The sequence below is a fragment of the Tamandua tetradactyla genome, chromosome 6, assembly GCF_023851605.1.
Source record: "Tamandua tetradactyla isolate mTamTet1 chromosome 6, mTamTet1.pri, whole genome shotgun sequence".
Taxonomy (NCBI): domain Eukaryota; kingdom Metazoa; phylum Chordata; class Mammalia; order Pilosa; family Myrmecophagidae; genus Tamandua; species Tamandua tetradactyla.
In genome coordinates this window covers 165,145,794-165,160,535 of record NC_135332.1, presented here as the reverse complement: position 1 = coordinate 165,160,535, position 14,742 = coordinate 165,145,794, and the positions used below count along the sequence as shown (strand labels likewise).

At 40.4% G+C, this 14,742-nt stretch overlaps 1 protein-coding gene across 1 annotated transcript in view; it reads left to right on the top strand.

Annotated features, from left to right (window-relative positions):
* SNTB1 (syntrophin beta 1) overlaps positions 1–14,742 on the top strand; it is a 274,709-nt gene that overhangs the window by 103,070 nt on the left and 156,897 nt on the right. The window contains exon 3 of the mRNA XM_077167562.1: positions 11,096–11,312. Within this exon, the coding sequence (XP_077023677.1) occupies positions 11,096–11,312 (217 nt within the window). The remainder of the gene's footprint in view (positions 1–11,095; positions 11,313–14,742) is intronic.

Here is a 14,742-nt window from a genome sequence, read left to right as displayed (position 1 = left end):
GGTCATGATGGCTGGAACTCAAGCAGCCATCTTGGATCATTAAATGCCATGCTAGAGATGCTGAGCAGCAAAAGAATGCCTGAATCCCTGACAACTTCAGGGAAGGAGAAGCAATTTTCTTTTACTCTAGACTTGTGATGAAAGAAAAACATTGTCTAATATCCTGTTATTTGGGATACCTTTGGCAAGTTTAGGCCACAGTTTCCCCTGTCTGAGTTAGACCATATTTTCACTTTTTTGCTGCAATGTGTAGAAATTTCCGGACGCAAAGGCATAGAGAACCATGAAACAATTTCACACATTCTTTATTTCCTGTCAGAGGTACTTCTTTAATCACACCCTGACAAACCTGCCCTGCTCCCACTCTCCACCTGATGCTCCTCAGCCTCAGGCCTCCCTTGATGATTGTGGAGGGGCGCGCTGGGCAGAAAAATTATGCTCATAGCCCATGGCTTCGCCTTCTAGAAGGTTCCAGGAGTCTCTTCCAGAAAGAAGGGACAGTCTGACAATTGTATTATTTCCCCTGGGCCAGAAATTGTGGGTCCAATGGTAATGTTCTTTTCCTTTATTTGTTAAACACTAGAGCAAGTTTCCCCATGCACTGTACATAGCAAAAAGAACCAGGACTCCTGAACAAAGGAGCTTTAATCAGAGCTATGCTGCTATATTTATTCTTTCTCAGAAAAGACATAGGTTCTAAGGAAAGCATAAACCATGTATCCTTCCCATGTTAGAGAGCAAGGTGATGCTTCATTTCTGTTCATCTCAATACCGGAGATCACAGGTGTTGTTCACTAAAACAAAGTCAGGGCTCTTGAATTGGTGGGTTGGTGTCTTTCCAACAGGAACATTCTCAGCCTCTGCCATATTCTCTCCACCCTGTTCTTCTGGACCTGCAGTTAAACATATAGTGGATGTTCTTACTGTATCCTCGACAGCTCTTAATTTCTTTAATATTTTCTATCTTTATATGTCTTTGTGCTACTCTTTACAGTCTCTTCTTATGTACAATCCACTAATTTCTTCTTTTTGACATGTCCATCTTGAGATTTTAATTCTGGTTATTGTTTTTTTAATTACTAGAAGTTCTATTTGGTTATTTTACCAATCTGCTAGATCACTTTTTAATTTCATTTTATTGTGGTTTTATATATACATATATATATCATAAAATATGCCATTTTAACCATTTTTAAGTGCACCATTCAGTGACATTAATCAAATTTATAATGTTTTGTTGTCATCACCAATATCCATTACCAAAACTTTTTCAATACCTAAAATAGAAATTCTATATCCATTAACTTCCCTTCTATTCCCCCCTCCCCCACCCAGCCCCTCTAAATTTAACATTTTGAAGAACCAGCAAACTTTTCCTCAATGGTTGCAGGACCATTTAAAAAGAAAATCCCTGTCATATTCTCATAAGCTTTCATTTATTTATTCGAACATAGTAAACCTCATTGCTTTGTATTATGCATGCGACTATTATTGCTATCTGTTGTTTTTGCTGGTTCTTGCTCATGGGACCTTGTTTCCTTCTGTGCTACATTGGCTTTGATTTTATCCGGCTCATTGACCTTGAAGATGATTCAGAGGGACTCTTTAAAACCTGGGATGAAGTTACCTTGCTCCACAGATTTACATTTAACTCTTCCACTCACATAAAGATTAGTCCAATCCAGCTTGGGACCACCTTAACCCAAGTTTAAGATTCAATGCACAAAATAAATAAATAAACAAATGTACAAGCAAATAAAGATTCAGTGCACACATGCTATCTACCTGCTTCCCTCCCTCCTTTTCTAGACTTGAATGTCTTTTAACTAGGAGCAATCTCCTTATCTCTCAGTGGACATCAAAGTACTTAATACATGAAATTTGACAGAAAAATTTTGGTCAAATGAATGTACCTTTGAATTATCACACCTACCTTGCTAACTCATGTTACCCTAGATCTTGAATTTCAGTTGGTTAGTTAAAAGGATTACTCTGTGTATTAGTCAGGGTTCTCTAGGAAAACAGAACTGACAGGAAAAATCTAAATATTATGAGTTCTTTATAATAATTGCCTCATGTAACTGTGGGGATGAACAAATTCAAATTCCCTAGGAAGGGTTATAAGCCAGGAACTGTGATGAAGATTCTTGATAAATTCTCCAGGAAAGCTGGCTGGCTGTAGTAAGAAATTCTCTCTTCTGACTGCTGAAATCATCACTTCTCTTTAAAGACTTCAACTGATTGGATGAGACATTGTGGAAGGCAACCTCCTTATTTGATTGTAGATGTAATCAGCCATAGATGCAATCAACTTGCTGATGATTTAAGCCCATGAAATGTCTTCACAGTAACAATTGGGCCAGTGCTCGCTTGACCAAACAAATGGACATCATAACCTGGCCAAGTTGACACATGAGCCTAACCATCACAGTCCACCCCTTGTCAGCTTGGCAGCCATGCACATCATCTTAAACCATACTTAAGCTCAATAACAGTTATGTATTTCACCTAACAATACTCAACTGTCCTGCATACAACCAGAAATGTACTAGATGTCTCCAGAACAGGGTGCAAATCCTTGGGTAATATTGACTCTTCAACTTGATACCTTATAACTTAAATACTACAACATGAAACTAATGCAACTTTTATCATATGATGAGGGGATAAGATGGGGAAAAAAACAGAGATATTTGCTTTATGTACATATACAAACATGCTCATAACAAAACAAGGAAGAAATATTCATAACTATCACAGTCTTTGTTTCTGTAACTAGTCATGTGGTCATAGTTTGTATTTATTACCACCTGCTTCTACTATCCATTTCATGTTACCTTAACCCTCAGCAAGTACCTCAGCTGGCCGTGCTTTTTTGCTTAGTGGGGTGATTCAGACCTTCATTCCTGAAGTTTCTGTGCCATTGGTAGCCCTGCCAGATTGAGTTGTTGTGATTTTTCATCGACTTTAATCACAGTGTATGGTAGTAATGAGAGATGCCCTAGGGGTCTCCTGTATTCTAGGAAAACTCTTCTTTATCTCCATTGTGTAGTTGCAGTCCTAGTTCCACTTAGTGGTCAAGATCCATCATCCCAGGCAGTAGAGTAGTTCCCTTTTTGCCTGTTCATTCAGAGGCATGAGGAGCCCTAAGTGGCCAGGTGATAATCTTAACTTCCATTTCAGAGGAACCATTGGTGTGTCTCCTAGTGGAAGTACTCATCCTTTTGGAATTAAGACCTTTAAACCATCAGAGCTAAAGGTTGCAGGGACAGGAAGCACAAATTTTCCTAGTGGAGCACTAGAAGTAATAGTGAGTGATGCCACTCCCTTTTCCACTCCTTGATTCCTGGACCTTTAAATCCAGGCAGTGGGAGAAACGGTATGATAGAGTGAATGCTAATTTAGAGCAAACAGAGCCTCCTGGAGAACATTGCCTCAACCCTGAGTATTGCTGCCCAGTTGGCACCATAATTGAGTTTTCAAGAGGTCATTCCACCATTTTGTCAATCCAGTTGCTTCAGGATAATGGTAAATATAGTAAGACCAGAGGTTTTCATGATCATGTACTCATCCTACACTTCATTTGCTATGAAACTGGTTTCTCGATCAGAAACACTGCTGGTTGGAATACTGTGATGGTGGATTAGGCATTCTTTAAATCCATGGATGATAATTTTGGCAGAAGCATTGTATGCAGAGAAGGCAAATCCATATCCAGAGTATGTGTCTATTCCAGTTAGAATTGCCACCAGGTGACAGGAAATGGTGCCATATTTGGGATTTAGGGTTGCTCTGTTCCTGGCAGATTGGGTACCCAGCAGTGACTGTAGACAAGTCGGCCTTGGTGAATCAAAGTCCATGTTGCTGAACTTATGCATAACCTCTTTCCCTATCACCACAGCTACTTTGTTCAATGACAGGAGTGGCTGAGGATAAAGAACTACTGGTATCCACAGAACAGTTCATCTTATCCACTTGCTTATTGAACTCTTCCTCTGCTGAAGTCACCCTCTGGTGAGCCTCCACATGGAACCCAACATCTTCATGTTTTTTGCTCAGAAAGATTTATGCGCACAACTCTTTGTCATTAATTCTCCAAACGTGGCCCTTCCAAGTTCCTGACCATCCAGCCAAACCATTGGCAGCAGCCCATGAATCAGAATACCAATGCACCTTGGGCCATTTCTCCTACCAAGCGAGTTGAACAAGCAGGTGCACAGCTCAGAATTCTGTCCATTGGGAGAACTTCCCCTCACCAGTGTCTTTGAGGGATGTCCCAGAAAGGGGCTGTTGTACTGCAGGTGGTACTTGCATATCATAAACCAAGCTCAAATTTTCTCTTCCTCAGTCACCTGATCATAAAGAACTCCCTACGAGACCATAGCTGTGGGCTTGGAAAGAGAAAGTAATGTGACAGGAGTGGGGACCATGGGCATTTGTGCCATTTCTTCATGGAACTGACTTGTGCCTTTAGGAACTGTTCAAGCCCTATCTTGTATATACTACTTTCAATTTATGATGTTGTGCTGCTATGCACACCCAACTTTATGGCTTGGTGGGTCAGAGAGCACCCAGCTCAAGTTAGGCAACCCAGATCTCATTATAACTTGGCTTATGGTTAAGAATTTGGTCTCTACTAAAGCCCAGTAGCAGGCTAAAAGCTTCTTCTCAAATGGAGTAGTATCTGTAGCAAGGCTTTCTCAAAAATCCTAGGGATTTGCATTGTGATTTTCCTATAGGGAGCTGCCAAAGGCTCCATACAACATCTTTATTTGCCACTGACACTTCTGGTACCATTAGATCTTGTAGATTATATGGCCCACCTGGAGAGCAGCTGCACAGCAGCCTGAACCTGTCTCAGTGCCTCTTCTTATTCATGTCCCCACTCAGAACTAGCAGCTTTTCTTGTCACTCGGTAAATGGGCTGGAGTATCACACCTAAATGAGGAATATGTTGTTTCAGAAATCCAATGAGGTCGTCTAGGTATTTTGCCTCTTTCTTTACCATAGAAGGGGGCCAGATGCACCAGCTTATCCTCCACCTTAGAAGGGATATCACATCATGCCCCACACCTCTGGATACATAGAAATTTCACTGAGGTAGAAGGCCCCTTGGTTTTTGTTGGATTTATCTCCTATACCCTTACATGCCAATGCTTTACCAGTAAGTCTGGAGTGGTTGCTACTTCTTGCTCACTAGGTCCAATCAAAATGAACTTGTTAATATAATGGACCAGTGTGATGTCTTGTGGGAGGGAGAGAGGATCAAGATCCCTGTGCATTAGATTATGAACTAGAGCTGGAGAGTTTGAGGTAGGATGGTGAAAGTGTATTACTGGCCTTGCCAGCTGAAAGCAAACTGTTTCTGGTGGTTTTAACTAACAGCAATTGAGAAAAAAGCATTTGCTGGACCAATAGCTGCATACCAGGTACCAGGGGACGTATTGATTTGCTCAAGCAATGCTACCACATCTGGAACAGCAGTTACAATTGGAGTCATCATCTGGTTAAGTTTATGATAATACACTCTCATCCTCCAGGACCCATCTGTTTTCTGCATGGACTGAATTGGGGAGTTGAGTGGGGATGTGGTGGGAATCACCATCCCTACATCCTTCAAGAATTTTATGGTGATGCTAATATGTGCATCTGTCCAGGAATTTGGCATTACTTTTGATTTACTATTTTGCTAGGTAGGAGCAGTTTTAGTGGCTACCACTTGGTCTTTCCTACTATAATAGCCCCCACCCCACATGTCAGGGAACCAGTATAAGAATTTAGTCAGTTGTTGAGTACGTCTTTTCCAATTGTGCATTCCAGAACTGGGGAAATAGTCACAGAATGGACCAGAGATAAAACTCCAGTAATCACCTGACCTCCGTAAGCCCCTATTCTGACTGGTGGGCTGGAGTGATGTTTTGGGTCTCCTGAAGTTAATATCACTTCTGAGCCAGTATTTAAGGATCCAAGTTCAGTAACAGCAGTTTACACAGTAATATGTGACCTACAGAAAAGAGTGACCACAAGACTCTTCAGAAATAATGGAGTTAAGGGTCACAAATCTATTCTCACAGCTCTGCTGAAATGTGTGTCCTTTGGACATTTCTGGGGTGGGTGAGCAGGTCTTACATGATAAATCTACTCTAGCATTCCAATATATCTAAGCCTTTGGATCCCCTAATCCTTATTATATCTTGGAAATTCTAACATTTTGACCTCAGGTCACCTTTTGGTCCACGTTTCAGCCAACCACCCTTTCTAACTCCTCAGGCGACAACACTGAATCCAGAATCTCTGCATAATGGGCCCATATCTATGAATTCAGCCTGATCCAACTTTTTATTCCTTCCGCCATTGTCCCACACCATTAATATCCATTCTCACACACACTCCCCTGATTTATGTAAATATAAATTGGAAAAATCATGAAGTTCTTCTGGAGTGTAGCGCACCTCCTCATGGGTCACACTTTATACCTCACCTTCTGAGACCTGTTGGCACTTCAGTTTAGTTAGAGATCTGGAAGAATAGAGGAGTAGTGGAGGGGGGACAGGAAGAGAATCGGAAGTATCTTGCAGGTCAGTCACCTCGGTATTCCATGCAGTTTCATCTGATGAAACAGGATTAATCTCTTCAAACAGAGGAATGAGGGCTTTTTGCTCAGGACAGGTGGTTTATACATTTATCTGGTACAGCAGGGTTAATTCCTTCAGGTGGAGTTTGGATGACCGATTCCTCAGGGCAGCTGGAGGTCAGGTGGCTGGTCCTCAGGGCAGACCATTACAGGCTTATCTGCAAAGACTCAGCAGAATCTAGGTTTTAAACCTCCCCACCCCCATCATTATCAACTCATATGTTCCTATCCTAATTTCCAGGATCCTATTCCTTTCCAGTCAATGCCATCCATTTACTAGCAGACACCCTGCGAGATTGGGAATTTAGTTTACATTGTAATTCAGCCACTTACACAGTGAAACCCTGGGTCTTGTTTTCAGAAATTTCAAGTCTGTGGCTACACAAAATAAGATTTTCTTTCAGGGCACATGTAGAAACTTTCACATTCTTCATATGGCACTTAAGTTGCAAATTTGAAGCCTTCAAATCATCCCTTCTTTTTATAACTATATCAAGCAGTTTTAGGAACAACCAGCCAACATCATTATACCTTTTAATTTCATAAAATGTTGTCAGGGTGTAAAAAACTGACCCAGAGCCTTGCCTCGTAAAAGCATTTGAGTAGCCATATGCAGTGGTGATATTTTGTGTATCTCTATTGCCAATTCAGGCCATGGACTAACAGTACCACCCTGATTACTGGAAATAGAATTTATTAGTGCCTTTGTATCTAATCAGATTAGAAAACCAATTCCACAAACCCCAGAAACAATTCAGAAATCTCATTCTTACGATTCTGTTTCTCAACAGCCACTTCCAGTACCTAGTCAGGTTTCTCTAGGAAAACAGCCAACAAGATAGATCTGTAAAAATTATGAGATCTTTATATCAAGTGTCTCATATAACTGTGGGGATGCACAAGTCCAACTCCTGTAGGGCAGGTTGCAAGCCAGGAACTCTGATGAAGTCCGATAAATTATTCAGGAGAAGCTGGCTGGCTGTAGTATAGATGGAAATTCCCTCTTCTGACTGCTGAAATCCTTACTTCTCTTTTTAGAGGCTTCACCTAATTGAATGGGACATCTCTCATTGTGGAGAGCAATCTCCTTATTTGATTGTAGATGTAATCAGCCATAGATGCAATCAACCTACCGATGATTTAAGTCCATTAAACTTCCTCACAGTAACAATCAGGTCAGTGCTTGCTTAAGCAAACAACTGGACATCATAACCTGACCAAGTAAACAGATAAACTTAACCATCACACTCTGTATGGAAATTTTTTCCAACTGTGTGTATATTCTTTAAGAAATGACTATGCCTTTTCTCCTTCGTAAATTCCTCTTCTGTTGTGCCACATAGGAAAAAGTCAGTTGGTAAATATTTGCTACCAGATTAAGACTTGCTACACTCCCGATGCTTTCCCATGACTGGATCAAACCATACACTCAGGGATTCCTCAAACCTCATATGAATATATGGAGCATTGCTTGGGTGCTTCAGGCAGTAGCCTCTACAGCCCTAAAACTGGCATGTCTACCTCTAATGGTATGTTATGCACTACTCAGGTGCATCCAATCTCACTTTCAAGTTGTTCTCTCTGAAGCCTAATCTCTAATTTTGCATTCTTTTGCTCATAATCCATCATGCTCTTATTTTGGCTCTTGCATCTTTCATTTAGATGTGGCAGCCAGATTTAGTGAAAAAATATTATCTCTGGGAAATCAAATCCCAGCTCCACTAGTTACTAGCCATGCGATTCCACATAGGTTAAACATGAGCATCAGTGTGCTGATATAGTACTAGCCCCAGGAGAATAACCTGTGTAAAGTTCTTGGTGTCCACTAGAATTAGAATAATCTTACTAAGCAGTTCTGGTAACATGTCTGAAAGGGATAGCAATTTATTCTTTCGTTGTTTGTGGATACAGGTATACTCATTAAATGAAAGATCCCTTACTCTTTTCTTATGTGGACCTTGGTTTCCTTATATATAAAATAGGACCTTAAAATGGTCATTTTGAAGCTTGAATGTAGAAAGATAACTAAACCACTTTATTCAATATTTGGCATATCATTAGATGTAAGATGAACGTTCCTTCTTTATCCCTCCTCCAGATGGTGGTCCAACTTTCTTTTCCTATGGAATTGCAGTAAATGAAGGGTAAATTATATAAAAGAAAGATTATTTATTCCCTTTATCTCTACTTTTTAAAGATTCTAGATGCCCTTATAGACTAAGTTCAAATTCTATCTATTCCATGAAGTATCCCTGGATTCTCACTTCCACAACACTCATCCTCTATTCCAGCCAAAAGGGTAATAATGCAGTCAAAGGAGAATCTTCAGTCCATCTCAGCTGATGCTTGGATTTCCTATATATAAATAAGCATAATTCTACAATATACAAAGCTAAGTGGCATCCCAGCTTCTACTAAAACATTTCTAGAAATGAAAAATTAATTATCTTCAAAAGAGGTCTATTACATTTTTTTCCGGCTTTGGACAGTGTAAATCTGTCCTCATAAATTTTCTGTATTTTGCCTTATGTACATTGTGTCCTCTTTAAATAGAATGCCTAGAAATAAACAATATTCCTTAAAATTCACTGTCCATGAGTAACCCCTCTCCATCTTTACATGCAGCCTGCTCTAACACGTTTGTCAGATCTGCGGGGGTCTAGTTCTAATTGTACTTATATTCGATTATAACCTAGAAATCTTTTTTTTCCCCTCCAAATACATGTTAGTGCTAAATGACATCTCCTCTACCCTGGATTAATATGGTTGCTTTTTTTTATATCTGTGATTGAGTTCCCAACTATATATCCATATACATGCAACTGAGTGTGTTTGATCTACCTATTAGGTTATTGTGAAAATGATATGTCTTTCGAGCTTCTAGGCCCACTTTTCCCATGGTCCTTCCAAGGTATGTTTTTTTCTGTGATAAGACTTGGCTCATCATACTTTTTGCTCTGGCTTGTGTACTTGTCTCATGTCCTTGTCTCAAGCTGAGTTTCCTAGAATTAGAGTCTGTGTCCGAAAGGTGAGGCTTTGTGGCTTCTGTTGGATAAGAGCAGGGGAGCAGCTATGAATTGTTCTCAACTAATGCACAGCAGTTGGAATACAGCTTACCCCAGCCGGTGAAAGGAACCAGGCTATGGTACCAACAGCATTCACTACAGTCACCCATGATTTTGTAACTCCAGAGTGTGGAAGCCACATATTGTTCACCTCTGCAGTTCCATGTCTTTTCACACAGTGCAGTTGCTCGTTTATATAATTGAATCATCCATGATCTTGAGAAAATGCCCCCTAGTTTGCACCCATCCCAACCCGCTGCCGTTTGTAAGAACAGATTCCTGTGAGGGATTCAACCAAATCCCCCAAAAAGCAGAAAACCGGGTTACGCAGGTGCTACAAGGCTAAGGAGGTTTGTGTTCTATCTTCCCAGAGTTTAGTGCCATGTAAACTCAAAAGTGGTCTAAGGACCAAATCAGAATTGGCAAATTACTTGTTAATATGAAGGCAGAAATATCAAAGAAAACTTCAGTCTACTCAACTAAGTTCTTGAATTACTACTTGTAAAAATATTGTGGAAGTAATTGATGTACACGTTAAACATGCTAATGGTGTAAAAGGGAAATAAATGAATAGCAAAGATCTTTCTCCATCTTCTTTCATTTTCATTTCCCAGAGCTAGCTGCCATGAACATTTTCTTGTGTTTCCATCCGAAGTTATTTGTGCATACTCCAGCACATTTGTTTTTATTTTATATACAAAGGGACAATAGTGAATGTACTACTCTCTACTGTTTAGTCCCATTGATAATAGATCTTACAGGTCTTTCCACATCATTAAATCTATATCTAAGATATAGATGGTTCCCAGTTTATCTAATCTGTTCCTTTTTAACACACATTTGGATTCTCTTCTGTTTTCAGCTCTTACAAGTATACTTTTGCTATTACAAATTTTTGCTATTGCAAAAAAAAAGGTATTTCTTTGCGTGTGTGTTCTTAGCACTTTTGAGTTGAAAAGCCTATCTTTGCTTCTCAACAAAAAAATGGTGTAATGGAGAATGAATGTGACTACCAGATTCTCTACATATGGAATAATTATGTACCTGTAATCCTAAGTAATGCTTTCTCACTTTCTGCCCATTTGTTTTTCAGTCTCCTTGGTGGAATACAAATTATAACCAGAAAAGATAGAAGTTGTCACAGGTGTAAAAGATTGAAAGTAATTCTCAGCTGCAGGTTATCATGATAGCAAATTCTAAGAACCATACTGGTATAAAATTTAGATAACAGGATAATTATGTTGAGAGGAACAGAAATTCTAAATCTTGTTTATAGTTTAAGAGGTTCAGTATTAAGGGTTTGTCCGATGTAAATTTCACCTACATTCAGACTTGCCAGAGATTCATCCCTGATGTAGTTAGTTCTAAGTGCTTATTGTTGTCTTTTTGTTTGCAGTGAAGTACATGCGAGAAGCCACACCCTACGTGAAGAAAGGATCTCCAGTGTCCGAGATTGGGTGGGAAACTCCTCCTCCGGAATCCCCTCGGTTAGGGGGCAGCTCCTCAGACCCTCTGTCCCTGCAGGCTTTCTCATTCCACAGAGATCGGAAAAGCATCCCGCTCAAGATGTGCTACGTCACTAGGAGTATGACCTTGGCTGACCCTGAGAACAGGTAAAGGGGGCCCAAGCCCTCCTTCGCAGCGCAGCAGCTCCTTGTCTCTGGGTATAAAAGGAGCCGCAACCAGGCTGGGCTCATATTCTGGAAACATTAACGGTTTCCACAGAATGACACAAAGAGCCATGTTGAGAGAATGAGTGTGTTTAAGCCAGGCTCCCTTTTTCCTTCATTCCCACTTTTCTTCCGTCCCTTTTCCTTCCTTTCCTTCATCCACATGGAACAGTGATTTCAGGATCAGTACTCCCAGCTCTGGTTCAGGAAGGAGTTGAGGAATTGGAGTCAGGATCCTGAGTTATTTCTCTGGCTCTGCCATTGCTAGTTTATGTGACTTTGGGCAATTGACTCAAACCTCTGAACCTCAGTTTGTCTTTGCTAAAGTGGGAGTACTTAAAATAGATACTTCATTGAGTTGTGAGGACTACATGTGGAAATCCATGTCAACTGCTTAACACAGGGAAACCTTCCATGAGTGTAAACTATGATATTTATTACTAATGTGAGGTAGCAAATCAGCCTCTCTGGGCCTCCGTCATCTCTACTGTGTAGTTGAGGGGTTGGATGAGATGATCCTTAATGCTATTTTCTACTCTAAACCTCCCTTATATTCAGGAGAGAAAAAGGAAAGGCTTTGGTAGCAGCCTGGGTTGACATTTCCCAGAGTCTACATGTGATTTCTCATAGCATCTGGGCCACAGCAAATATGAGGAGTCCAATCAAGAAAGAGCAAATATTTGGAGTTCTTCTTCCCCAGAAGTCTTAGTTTAATTCACTGGCACCAGAACACATGTATCTTGGAGAAAAACAAATGAGAGATATGTAGAGGAAGGAAGAGGGGAAAGAGGAATTGAATGAGTAAATGGGGAATCCTGATGACTTTCACATCTACACTCAAGTGTTAAAGATAGGAACAGCTGGACTGTCCCTTATTCATAACATTTGCAGCTGCAACTTGCCCGAGTAGAAAGTACTTGACTAGGTTCAGAGCACTGAGTGGGAAAACCAAAAGGAAAGAAAGCAGGGAGCAAGTTGCCTTCTCGGCTCCCAGCTCAATGCTTTGTTGGGTCTCTCCTCAACTCTAAGAGACCTGCTAAGGTCCATCTGATGCCAGCCACAGCATCTTTACTAGTCACTCTCACCCACTGTCACACCTCCTTTGTTAGTTATATCTGTGCAGGGATTCCTCAGCTGTGTGAGGAAGGCTGGAAACATGAGCAAAGCAGGTGAGTCTGAGCAGGCAGGCTGGGAGGCCCCTCGAGAAATGGGGAAGGAGGCAGGGTTCACGGATGACCCATTCCCACCCTGTTCTCTGTTGCTTTTTCTTTTTATGCCAAATTTCCTAGGCCTGCAGTTGATGTCCCGGTTATTCAGAGTCTCTTCTTCCCTGGCCTCTTCCCCACCCAATCAAAGAATTCCGTTCCCCCAGGAATCTGATGTCTGAGATTTCAGATCTGGTGAATGCATGATTTATTGCCTGGCTGTCTTGTGCTAGGCATGACGCTAATTACTTTAGACCAGAGACTGCAAAGTGGCAGCATGCAAGTGTATCCAGCTCACAGATATGTTTATTTCCTTTATGGGTCTGTCTAGCATTTTAAAAATATTTGCATTAGTTGTCATATTTAATAATTGGGAAATTTCACATAAAATATATGTTTCTGCTTTTCTTGAGAAGTTGGAAGCTCTGGCAATTTTGGCGCTGCATTGCTGCAGACAGGGCTGGAATCTACAGGAGCCCAGGATGGGCTTTTCCTTTGACCAGGGGAAGAGTTCTCATCACTGCCTTACCCTTGGGGGATTCAATGAATTACCTACCTGGTCCTGCATATTACCTGCCTGGTCCTTATAAGCATTTGAATTCATAACCCTGCTTAGACCTTCTAACAGCTTTCTGAGTTCCTATCATAATCCCCAATCAACTGATAAAAAATAACAAAACAAAATTGAGGTCTATTGTGCTCTGGGTAACTGGTAGTTTACCATTGCCAGGAAAAAATGCAAACAGAGACTAGAAAATTAACGGGTAACTTAGAAGTGATTGATGCGTTAGGGAGAGAGTTTGAACAGATCATTTCTAGGCTTTCTTCCAGCTGTGAGCTTCTGTGCTGCAACATTTCTTCCAGATTATTTCATTATATTCTAAAGAATATTCAGGAGACATAAGGGAGATTCGCATCTCCAAGCGATGGAAAGCTCAGTCCATGTGTCAAGCCAGTAGAGGAGAGTATGTTTTTAAACTTTTATATCGTGCTTTCCGTGCCCCCATTAATGAGTATGTTCGGGGTCTCACGTGTGGCAGCAGGGCAGCCTGTCCTGCTGGGGTGTGAGAACCAGCAGGCAGAACTGAACATGAAAATCCAGCCATGCCAAAGGGTCAGATCCAGACAGATCCAAAACTGCTCCAGACAAAGGGAATAACGGCAACTTGTGACACACAAAGAGATTAGAGGCCTATGGATGTATTTTGCTCTTAGCTGGTAAAGGCAAGAAAAGAAAAAGGAAACAAATATTTTATGAAATTCCAGTTCCATCTGTTGGGCATGTTGTAGTGCAGCAGTTAAAAATATGGACTCAGCAAAACCCACCCCTGTGCTGGATACAAGAGACACACATGTCACAAAGTGATTTTAAAAGGCAAAAAATCTAGGGGTGGGCAAAAGCGTGCCAGGCAAATGCAGACTGACAAAGTGAAAAGAGACCATTTTGATCTTTATATTTGACAAGGTAAAATGCAAGCTGAAAAGCATTAATATAAGACAAAGAAAGACTGATTAATGCCAGAGGTTAGAGTTCACAAGGAAGATTAAATTGTTATGCATACATACCAAATAAAAATAGCAACCTTTATAGCAGAAACCGCAGAAGATGCAAGAACCATAATAATATTAGGTAATTTAATATACCTTGCTCAGTCCACGAAAGGATAAAATATAAGTAAGGATATAGAAAACCAAACAACATAATTAATAAGGTGGATCTGGGTACCTCACAAATTTTGTACTCTGATAATGGAGAGTGTACTTTCTTTTCAAATGCACATAGAACATTCACAAAATTAACCATATAATAGTCTGCAAAGAAAATGCAATAAGTTCCATAAGGTGGAAATTGTATGGCATTCCCTACTGGTAGTGTTCTAAACCTAGAAAATCAGTAACAAAACCAAAACAAAGAAAGTCATGTGTTTTTGTTTGTTTGTTTGTTTTTATGTCTTGTTATAAAGTAACTTGTGGGGCAAAGGGGAAATGCAAACTAAAAATGTAGAATTTCTGAAAAAATAATAACGATGAATCATGCATATACTTAATGTAAAAGAGAAAGAAGGGGAAAGGGAGAGTGTGGCGTCTAGAGGCAGTTAGACCCATTGTGGAATCCTAGTTCCACTATTGTGCATGAATTTTTTTTCCTTTTGTTTTTTATTGGAACA